An 11,819-nucleotide genomic window follows, 5' to 3' on the forward strand; every position below is an offset into this window, starting at 1 on the left:
CAGTGACAGAAAGCAGTCCGGCTGTTTGCAGAGAACACTTGGATCTGTTCAATTATGGACGCTTCGGTAAAAACAGCAGGAAAATGCACAGAGGCAGCGAGGGGGGATTTAAAGGAAGGTGAAGTGGCACAGAGCTCCCGCGGCTGTTGCCAGAAATGTGTCCCTGGATTCATTCCGACAGTTTACCGCAATGAGCTTGTGCAACTTTTCAAACTAGCGGGACCAGTGGTAAGACTGTGTGGACACAACTGAATAGCTATATTTAACTGTAGTGGTGTTTTTATTCGGACATTATTTGGCATCCCTGTTTGTCGCTCTCTGTGTGATGTTACTGACAGGAAGAGCTGATTTACTACAGACGTTGTGCCATGTGTCAGTAAACTTGGGACTCGTTATTAAGACTGTGTTATATCTCGTCCCGTTTGTTTAAACTAAACAAACCCGGGACTGTAGGACCGAGCTGTTTATATCTGTTTAGTTGCTTAGACAGGTTTGTGTTAGGTTTTGTATTGTTGGTTGTCATTTATGCTTAGAAATATTTAACCATGTATGCTTAGAGGTGTATAATTAATTGTGTAGTGATAGGTTGTGTGATCTTTAACAGGCTGCAGAGGCTTGGTGTGTATTCCACACTAGAATGCACACCCACATCCTGGGAGCACGAGAGAGGTCGTACCTTCTCTTATTGTTTTATGGTAGGATTAACGTAGCTACGTCTGTTCTAGTCTAAGTGCTTTTTGTTTAGATGAGCTGCAGGAGTTCCTCACCGTGTTATCTAGGGTGAACCATCTAGGGTGAGGGGGGGGCTACCCTCTTCCCGTGTCAAGGATGTTTGCCTTTGTGCTTTCATGTATATGACCCTTTGATCAGCAGTACCACACACACACACACACACACAGTATTCTTTGTTCACATGTATACCTATGTAAGATGCTATATGTTAATGACCCTATGCATATTCATGTAACCACAATAAAAGGAGTGCTATGGGGAGCCTGGCTGAGAGTCTGATGGAGGTCAAGTGGTGGGACGACACTTGGCTCTAGGCAGGTCTCCCTCATGCATGAGTAAACCAGAGAACTTTGGTGCCTTGTGTCTTGCTTTGCTGTGTAATTATATTGTCTTCAACGTTCCAGCGAATAGGTTCAAGCTACAAACCTATCAGTTTGGCATCATGTTTATTTAATTTTAGATGCATTAATTGTGTTTTTATGGCTTATTTGGATTATATGTCAAATTAGTCCAGATTTTGCTTAAAGCTCAACAACATACATTTGCTTCAATATTTCTTAAATGTTTAACATCCTTAAGTTACTAAATGTTTTAACCATATTCATTACTTATTTATTTTTCCTTTAAATGTATTTCTAAATACAACACAGAGTCAGGATCTCCTCTTCTGTACTTCAGGTCATTTCCCAGTTCATGATTTTCACGATCGGTTTTGTCAGCACGGTGTTCTGTGGTCACCTGGGGAAAACTGAACTTGCAGCTGTAGCATTATCAATTGCGGTGAGCAGACATTTCAGTGCCTTTGTTGTTGAACTGTAAATATGCATCATTTTTTACCCCACTTTATGCATGTTGTGTTTCGTTTGCAGGTAGTTAACGTCACTGGTATTTCCATTGGCACCGGTTTGTCATTAACTTGTGATACCCTCATATCTCAGGTAGGGTCCTCACCAGAGCTTTCACTTTATTTGTGTAACCAAGACAAACACAAGCAGCACAGCTGGGTTCCCAGGTTCTCCTGGAATGCCCTTTTAAACATCTCAACACTGAGCTTTTGTGTGGAGTTATTTTTCTATGATCAGTCATACCCTTGTTCTTTGGTGGGATTCTGTGTTTTCCAACTTTTCTCACCCGAGCGTCTGTCTACCTGTTTCACGCAGACGTATGGGAGCGGTAACTTGAAGCGTGTGGGTGTGATTCTCCAGAGGGGAGTTCTGATTCTGCTGCTGGCCTGTTTCCCTTGTTGGGCCATCCTCATCAACACTGAGCCTCTCCTACTTGCTGTCAAACAGAGTCCAGAGGTCGCCAGGTGAGCTGTTATTAACCAGCAATAACAGACGCGTGGATGTTGTGACACTGCTGAGCATGTGTCTGTCTCACTCTTAAAGAAACACAAATTATGCAAAATGCCAAGCACTGTTAGTTTGTGCAAAACAATGCAGTAATCTAAAAGCACATTATACCTGCAGTGGCAGTGAACAGTTAACTGAGCACTGGAAAATTCAGACGTTTTCCTGAACAAAGATTTTAGCTAAAGCCAAAAAGAAAAAGAACTGTGGTACCAGCTGTGTAAAAATATTTTTAAACCAGTTTTGTTCATTTGTTGAAGTATCATAGACTAGAAATGTCTGTTTAACTGCTAAATCCTCCACTTTCTTCACCACCGTTGTTCAGTTTTTAATCTGAACTGTCAGTGTGCTGGTTCTTACTGTTTACTGTTCACTGACTTTTTTCTAAACATAACACAAATATGTGAATTCAGTAATGCAAAGGCATGAATTTTTCATTCAGGAGAACAAATTATGACCTCTTCACACAGATTATGGAAATATTTAACTTTGTACTTGCAGGGCTTTAAAATTAAACTCAGGAAAACAGCAATTTGCATGTCAGCTGTTAAAGTCACTCAGCTTTCTATGCAAGTGAGTTTAGGGTTCATCATTACTAACCTGTGAGGAATAACTGGTTAGATTTGTGTACTGGTTTACAGCCCAGCAGCGTCTCAGACTACATGCTATGTTAACATGCCAGTGACATGTCTCGACTTTTGGGTAAAGTTGCAAAAAACGTAATTGACATCACGAGACCTGAGATGCATTTTCAGTTTGTCTAAACTATTTGGGATTAGTTGGATCTGATAAGTTCAAAAATGAAGCATCATCATTGGTCACACAGGGTTTATTTTACAGCATAACACAATGAAGTCACTGTTGTTTACCAAAGTAGGAAACAGTAATGTGCAGAATGAAGTAAAAGAACAAGAAAAATACAATGTGCCCATAATTTATGTGCAGTCACCATCAACAGTGTTGCAGGCTTACTTTGTCTTTTCATTTCCACATGAAGCCTTTCCCAGCTCTATGTGAAGATCTTCATGCCTGCTCTGCCGGTGAGTTTGATTTGACAGAGTTTTGAAAGGTGTTAAATAACCAATTTCAGCACAGCTAAAAGATCTGTTAGATCTCTGTTCCAGATGCAAAGTTCTTAACAGTTTAATAGATTTACACATGGTTAGGTTTGTGCGGTCTTTCATGTTTGACGCCTGCTGATCTTGGTTGATGACGACTTTTTCTCCAGAAGCAGCTTAACGTTTTAGGTTGTTATTACAATGTATTAACATCAAACACTCATTATTCCCAGAGGATTCAGTTCAAGCCATCCGTAAATTTTCTTCCACTTGTTCAAATCAGGGTTGCAGGGGCACTGGAACCTATCCCAGCTGTCACAGGTCTAGAGGCAGGGTACAACCTGCACAGTGTATAGCAGGGCTAATGAAGAGACACGAACCATTCACGAACACATTTATATCTCCAGCCAATTTAAAAATCACCAGTTAACCTAATATGCATGTCTCTGGACTGTGGGAGGAAGCTGGAATTCCCAAAGAGGACCCACAGGCACAGGGACAACATACAAGCCTTGCCTAGATTCAAAGGACCTTAGCTAACTGTCCAAATTCTTAGCTCAGTTCATTTTTTTAGCAGCTCCAATTCACAACAGTCACATTAAGGCACTTATATTGCAGAAAATCAGAAAGCAATCCCACAAACTCTGGGACAGAGTAGACAAGGGTTAATGACATTCAGTGGAGGCATATAAATGCAATGAATCTGTAGTAACTGTAACTTATTGTCATTTGACATGTTTCTCAGCTTTGGCTGTTTATTATCTTCAGTAAAAAGTGTTAGCGTGCTGATTAACCTAAGATCCGATCATGTGCTCAAATTTGTTCTTCACTTCTGTCAATGAGTCTCTTATCATTTAATGTTTGCTTTCTTCAGGCTGCTTTCATGTACCAGCTGCAGGGGAGGTATCTTCAAAATCAGGTGCTTGAACGTGCATATGGCCCAACATTACCTTAATAGTTGGCTGTGCATTTAAAACATTAACATGAATGTTATGTGTATTTTGTGCTTTGGTGTACAGGGAATTATATGTCCTCAAGTTATAACTGGAGCAATTGGAAATGTCTTTAACGCAATATTCAACTACGTCCTCATCCATCAGCTGGATTTGGGTGTTGCGTAAGTTTTCCTCCATCATTCCTGTGACATCATTGGTTGAATGTAACTCTAAATTCAGTCAAAGAAAACTAATGTGTTTTAAATTCTTTATTTAATGATTCAGTGAATTTAACACAGATTGCACGATAGATTAAATGACTAAAAAGTCAAATAAAACTTACATTACCTTCTAATTTTAGTTTGGGTAGCTCTGTTGATAGCGTTTCATTTGATTGTCACTTTAAATATGTGGCATTAAATGTTTATTTTTTACGGTGTTTTTGTCTTTAAGTGGATCAGCAGCAGCCAATGCCATCTCCCAGTATTTGCTGGCAGCAGTCTTATTCATTTACATGTACTTGAGAGGTCTGCATAAGGCTACATGGGCAGGTCAGTCATTTTACTTCTACAGGGAATCTTGAACTTGCTGAAATGTTTTTATTTTGCTGTGTCATTCGTGACAGTTACTATTCTTTAACAGGAGGGTTTCAATAAACTTTAAGACATCTCTGTAATAGTTAAAACGTGTGGGATTTAAATAACATTTCATGGTAAGGTCAAATATATGTAAATCCTTCATTGGTAATTGTTGATCCTAGGCCTATCATAAAATTATAATTTAAACCAATAGTTTGAAAGATGACATATAGAGTCACTCTGACCCACAGGTTGGTCCCTTGACTGTCTCCAGGAGTGGGGACCCTTTGTCCAGCTGGCTGTCCCCAGCATGCTCATGCTCTGTCTGGAGTGGTGGATGTTTGAAGTGGGAGGATTCCTGGCCGGTGTGATCAGTGAGGCCGAGTTGGGAGCTCAGTCAATAACCTACGAGCTGGCCATTCTAGCATACATGGTAACTCCACTCAGTTTTGCTTGCATGTTGACTTGGCGTTACATTTTGGAATTACACATGGACTTTTTCCATAGATTCCACTAGGGTTTGCTAGTGCTGCCAGCGTACGGGTTGGGAATGCACTTGGTGCAGGAAACATCGAGCAGGCCAAGCTGTCAAGCAAAGTCCCCATCATCTGTGCATGTAAGAACCGACGTATTATTGTCTGTGTTACATAAATGGAAAGCACTAAAAATACTGATAACTGAGCAGTAGCAGCTCTAGTTTCATTTCATATTGAGCCTCATGAATAGAAAATTTTGAATAAAATATTGTTAAATAAGCATATGAAGCATAAATGTAATAAAATATAAATCCATCCGTCCTGCCACCTCCTTAACAGCTTATCCAATACCATATTGTTGATGGGAGCTTATCCCATCATTAGCTAACCTAGCATGGATGTCTTTGGACTGTGGAAGGAAGCTGTACCGAGCTATAAACCATGCAGGAAGGTACTTCACAGCAAAACGGTCATGGGTTTAAATCCACTGGCTGCCTGTGTCCTCTTGACCCATCAGAGTAAATCAATAAAAATGTAATCTAATAAACCTGGCTGCTGTATTTAAAGTGCTTTCTGTGTTCTTGTCATCGCTTTTTCCTTCAATATTAAAATTGAATGATTTTAAAAGAGTGTAATGCATTTTATTCTGGTTTCTTTTTCTCGTTGCAGTCATAATAGCGTGCTTTGTCAGCGCTATTTTCTGTGCCTGTAAAAATGTAATTGGATACATTTTTACTTCAGAGCTGTAAGTATAATTTCTGACCTTTAACCTCTACTCTAGGACGAGTTTCTCCGTTACTTATTTTGGTATTCTTGTATAGGTCACATCAGGTTGTTTTATGTGGCTGCTTGAACTGTTGAATGTTAAGTAAGGCTTTAACTTTCATGCTGACTCACAGACACATACGGGTGCCAAATAAAAAAAAAAAACAGTTACGCTTGTTATTCATCCCTTTGTCCCAGTGTCCATTTCATTAACTGAAACAAGACTGGTTTACATTGTTGATTAGATAAAAACGAACACAATAATCAAATAATTTCATGTTACATGGAGCTCATTGCATTGAAGGTCGTTTTTCAAGTTTGTGTATGCTTCATGGTGTTTGACTGTATTTTAACTGCACATATTTTTTTAGTGATATTTTGCAGAGGGTTTCTGACATCATGTTGGTGTTTGGTTTCTTGCATCTTGGTGATGCAATTGCGGTAAGAAATGATTTTACAGCAGTGATCAACATTTTAGGCTAATACTGAAAAATATAAAATGTGATTCAGAGAAATCTGTGTTTGTGTTTACAGGGCGTGACTGGAGGAGTTGTCAGAGGTGTAGGAAAGCAGTCGGTTGGTGCTCTGTGTAACCTGATCGGGTACTACTTTATTGGCTTACCCACTGGCGTGTCCCTGATGTTTGCAGCCGAAATGGGAGTTGTAGGTGAGGGTGGCAGAGCAGTGAAGTCATTCCAAGTTCTTTTATTTTCCTTCACAGTAAATTAATGTGACATATTCAAGATAAGAGAAAATATTATTTGCTGTTGTTGTCATCTTTTTACAGTTTTACACAAAATCATGAAATACAAAATGCTCAGAATTACAATTACATAGAAAAATAAATACATTAGATGTAAAGAAAAAAAAGTACTAATAGGAAAAATTAAATCTTTAACCTTTTAAATGAAACATTTTAGACAGTATTCTTTATCTAATCTTACCTTAAATTGTCTTTCATTAAAATGATGCATATACTGCTGACGCTATGCGAAAGCGACAATCACCGCATGTTAAGTCTTTCAGGTTATGCTGTATTGGGAACAAATGTGTGCAGCAGTCAGAAATTAAATGTACCTCCGGCCTGACAAGCAGGCAACCCATTAAAACTCTTCTTCTTCTGTTTTTTCTGCTGTAGGATTTTGGGCAGGCCTTACGGTTTGCGTGTTCGTGCAGTCGATCTTTTTCATCACATTTTTGTGCAAACTCAATTGGAAGAAGGCTGCTGAAGAGGTGCACACCTGCATCTATTGACAGTTTATCACACTTTCACTCATCAAAGCATGTCATTGACTGTTGTGTCTGATCAGGCTGAAGTGCGAGCGGGAGTCCGCGTCAAAGAAGAAAAAGACACGATCAAGATGGAAAATAGAGGTGAGTGGGCAAACTGGCTGAAACATCCCATTATTACAGTGTCTTATTCATACTTCTCTTTCCAAACCCTAGACTCTAATCTCATCCAGACCCCAATCAGTACTATTGCATCCAGTGGTGAGAGCGCCGAGGTGGACCACGTATTGATGGAGATGCAAATACCAGAAGAGAGTCAAACCACCAACACCACTACAGTGGGAGATGTTCTGTCAGTGTCACAGCTGGTGTTACGGCGCGGCCTGGCGATACTCATCATGATCCTCATCCTCGCTGCTGGAGTCATTACCAACACCGTCCTCACTCCACTGCTGAAATGATGCAAAGTTGACAGTTGGACAAAAAGCACAAAGTTTATCTAAGTAATACAAATGCACCTTCTTTTGTGGGAGGGTTACTTACACTGTTGATTCAACAGAGGAACAGCTGTGTGCAGTCTGTGCCCCGTCTTACAGTGTCCGGCCACAGAGATGAATTCAATAAGATGAAAAGGGCGGAATATGTAGTAAACAAAGGACAGCTTTATTAAGGCCTTTAATGAAAATGTGTGTAAAATGAGGCCACTGTTTGATAATGATAATCAGTTTGATGATATTTTTACAGTCAATTTGTAACATACAGAACCTGCAAATAATTTAATGCACATTTTATGAAGCGTCCAGTCCTCTCATTTCATTTTATATTTTGCTGTAATACCATTCACACTGTAGCAGTATGTAGCAACTTTAAAGATATTGTTTGCATACAGTTAGTCACACTCCTTTTAAACATCACTGATAAACCTGTGTATCCTTGCTTGCAACTGTTGGAGCAGTCCACCTCTTTCCTTCATGTACATCTTAGGCAGGGTTAAGACAAGGAAACACAAAAGCACGCTCTCTTCACTGGGACTAGGCCTGCTCTTGTAGGCAAAAAGAAAGCACTGTGCATCTTTACACACTATATAACTTTTTTCTGCTGACCTTTGTCCAGTGTTGGTGCAGGACAGTGAGATCCAGGCCACATTTCAGTTTGAGAACAGAATATAACAGAACAAAAAACTTTTATTGTAGGGTGGAACTGGTTCCAGATTGGGCACTTGGTCTGTTTTGGTGGAAGGAAGATACTGATGTTTTAATACTAAAGTAACATTCTTTACAGTCTGTATTTTCAGAATAAAACTATGACTGTGGTATGAAAAGTGGGACGTCTTCCAGTAATGATTTATAGAAATATTGTTTAACTGTACTCGTTTTGTCAATAAAAGGTCGAAGTTACTTGACCAAAACAGAACTCCAGTGACAGTTTTGTTTGTTTTTTAGTTGAGGGTTCGTGCATGAACCTTGGGGTTATTGTTGTATATACAGTGTTGGGAAGGTTACTTTTAAAATGTATTCCATTACAGAATGCATGCCCCAAAATGTATTCTGTAATGTATTCCGTTACGTTACTCAATGACAGTAACGTATTCTGAATACTTTGGATTACTTAATATATTATCATGCTTTTTACAACTACATGAATGTACTATTGCTGTGTGATTTATTACTATTACTGAAGGTCCACGGCTCCGAACTGTAGTAAAGGGAGCTCTGACTACTACGGCGGGGTCCCTGTCGGCTCGTAGCTGAAAAATAGCTTTACTTTGTTGTGTGGGTCAACTTTTCTTGCGAGAAACAGAGAGAGGCGTTGAAAGGCTGCTTCAACGGAACTTATTGTTTTCGGAGGAAAACACGAACACAGTGTACAGTCGAGTCTTAATAGCTTACTTACAACTGGGCTCGTCAGGCACTCTTCTTGGCTGAAGTCGTTATTATTATATTTACATGCTTCCAGCTCCCGTTATTGCTCGATGACACCTCGTACTTTTCCACTCCCCTTTTTCTCCCTCCTCGCACTCACAGACACATAACGTGTATGGCAGTCCATTCTCCCTGCAGCACGGACTACAATGCCCATGATGCTACATTCTTTAGAGCTATGCTTGTAGCATTCTGCTTGTTAGCTTAGCACAACAACAACAACAACGAAAAGGCGCTCTCTCTCACCCAGGAAACACACAGTCGCAGAGAGAGAGAGCGTCGCCCTGTAACCATGGCAACCGTAACGCTGCCGCCTGGAACAACAGAACGTAGCTGTCAAACAAAACCCAAACAGTCCTGACCCGCGACAATATGAAACAGGAAAGTACCGCAGTGTAATCCATTTATTTCAACAAAGTAACTGTATTCTAAATACCACCTTTTTAAACGGTAACTGTAACGGAATACAGTTACTCATATTTTGTATTTTAAATACGTAACGGCGGTACATGTATTCCGTTACTCCCAAACACTGTGTGTATATGTAGTGTTTTGTATGCACACAAAATACATTTCAATGCCTTTGCCAGCATGTCCCCAAAACACATTGAATAACTGATTTCTCTGTGTAAAAGGATACAAATACCAAAGAAGATTTATCAGAATACTTTAGTGATCCCTAGGGGAAATTCTTTTTCGTTACAGTGCTCCATTATAAACAACCATTAACAAAGACAGACAATACGCTAACTAAGAATAGCACAATATATACAGGCATATATATACATAAAGGTCACTTATTAATAAATAGCTGAAAAAGGAAGAACATGCGCAAAAAGGGTGTAGCTGTTGCCGTAAACAGTGTGTTAAGTGGATGCGTGTGTTAAGTGGATACGTAATTCTTTAATTACTTGTTATAGTCACGTAATTAAAGAATTGTTTTAATTTTGCAGTGTCTGTCTAATTATGTTTCCTTTTCCCCCCAAGAGGAATGAATTGTGAAGCTTAACTGAAGAACTATATCTGTTTGGTATCATGGCTGCAGCACACTGGATACAATCACAGTTAACAGGTGTTGCCAATAAACCGCTCCTCTACTGCATGACTCTTTCATCTTCACAACAAGACGTTATTGCCATGGTAACACCTACCTTTAGACTGGCGTGATTTCCCCTCTGGAGCTTTCGATTCCATCAGTGACCTGACTGTGCTCAAGCTTCAGTAAATTTAGGTCAGAGTAATGAGTAATAGTAACTAACTAACCACCTCCTGTTACCAGTTTAAATTCAATTATATACATTTTATATAAATAAAATGTATACAAATTTGGACATAATGTATATAAATATGTAACTTAAGATATTTGGGAGTAACTTAAAAAGGAATTTCTCTCATTACTGCAGTACTTTTATGGCCCACTTGGAGCCGCCCCACAGTGGGACTCACAGATATAGTAATGTTAGTCGACCTTTTGTTGTTTTTAGCCAGCGGTGAACACATTTACATGAAAGGATAGCGTGCTGAAATACCAGCTAACGTTTGTTAGTGAGCTGTGTGGGTACAAAACACGAGTACAGATATTGACTATTTAGAGCGACAATTCTAGACAGACTGTCCATTAAAAATGCTCAAAGCCATAATTCTAGTGACACAACAATAGAAGTCTGACTGACTCAAAATAGTGGACTTTAGGCCTTGTAGTTATCAATCGGATCAAACTACCTGCGTCCAGACAAATCAAAGCAGCCATACCTCTAACTTGAGTATCCCTGAGAATGGGGTTTCAAAAGTTCATGCAGTTGTTATCAGAGTGGAAACTATCCAGTGATGCCAGAAGCTGTGAAAATGCTTTTTAGTGCCTTAAGCTGTTCATGGGTCTCTCTGAGGACTGACACAGCCAGCCTCAAGTGGCACCAAGAGGAACTGCATTCCTGACTTAAGAAAAAAATTATGCATTTTTGTCAAACATTATAATGAGTTGACATCACTTGAAAAACACTTTGAATTTTGTGAAATGCCGGTTGCGGTTTGAGGAAGGAATCAAAGGGCAAAAGGGTAGATCTCCATTTGCTAATAAGATGTGAATGAAGTGGGGGAGAATATATAGAGCTGGAAGGGTGTGTATCGAGGTGTGGTTTCACTCCTGAAATTCAAATAAATTATCACCAAAGCAGGTCTCTTTGATGTTAGATCACAGAAATGGTGGCATTGTTCCTCCTGGTGACTGTTCAGATAAGCCAACTGACTGGCCAGTCTTCAACAAACCGTGAAGTTGCGTAATTATTCAGCCCCCTGAGTCAATACTTTGTAGAACCACCTTTTGCTGCAATTACAGCTGCCAGTCTTTTAGGGCAGCGGTCTCCAACCTTTTTTGCGTCACGGACCGGTTTATGCCCGACAATATTTTCATGGACCGGCCTTTAAGGTGTACAACAAATACAACAAAATAAAACTAGTACCGGTACCGAAAAAAAGAAAATGTATTCATAACACACGTGAAAAGACCCAGGAAAACCGAGTAAACGATAAAAACGATAACAAAATAACGCTGAAAACTGATAAAAACCCTGAAAACTATACATTTCACACCTGAGCCTCAACTCTCGCGGCCCGGTACCAAACGACTCACGGACCGGTACCGGTCTGAGGCCCGGGGGTTGGGGACCGCTGTTTTAGGGTATCTCTCTACCAGCTTTGCACATCTACAGACTGAAATCTTTGCCCATTCTTCTTTGCAAAACAGCTCCAGCTCAGTCAGATTAGATGGGCAGTGT

At 39.8% G+C, this 11,819-nt stretch overlaps 1 protein-coding gene across 2 annotated transcripts; it reads left to right on the forward strand.

The window, feature by feature from the left end:
- LOC146631187 (multidrug and toxin extrusion protein 1-like) lies at nucleotides 1-8,445 on the forward strand. Of its 2 annotated transcripts, XM_085356415.1 has the most exons (16): nucleotides 1-228; nucleotides 1,411-1,512; nucleotides 1,602-1,670; nucleotides 1,893-2,041; nucleotides 3,079-3,121; nucleotides 4,014-4,058; nucleotides 4,159-4,256; nucleotides 4,528-4,625; nucleotides 4,904-5,085; nucleotides 5,160-5,268; nucleotides 5,798-5,873; nucleotides 6,265-6,334; nucleotides 6,428-6,560; nucleotides 7,032-7,126; nucleotides 7,204-7,267; nucleotides 7,340-8,445. In XM_085356415.1, the coding sequence occupies exons 1-16, from the start codon at nucleotides 55-57 to the stop codon at nucleotides 7,582-7,584; spliced, it is 1,752 nt and encodes a 583-aa protein (XP_085212541.1). In that variant the 5' UTR covers nucleotides 1-54; the 3' UTR covers nucleotides 7,585-8,445. The 2 variants fall into 2 exon arrangements, with proteins under 2 accessions (XP_085212541.1, XP_085212540.1); XM_085356414.1 differs by having other exon boundaries at nucleotides 7,204-8,445.
- Nucleotides 8,446-11,819: the final 3,374 nt, after the last annotated feature.

Source organism: Diplotaxodon limnothrissa, linkage group LG6 (genome assembly GCF_057381915.1).
Source record: "Diplotaxodon limnothrissa isolate DT_005_m linkage group LG6, D_limnothrissa_male_GT1.1, whole genome shotgun sequence".
NCBI classification, from domain to species: domain Eukaryota; kingdom Metazoa; phylum Chordata; class Actinopteri; order Cichliformes; family Cichlidae; genus Diplotaxodon; species Diplotaxodon limnothrissa.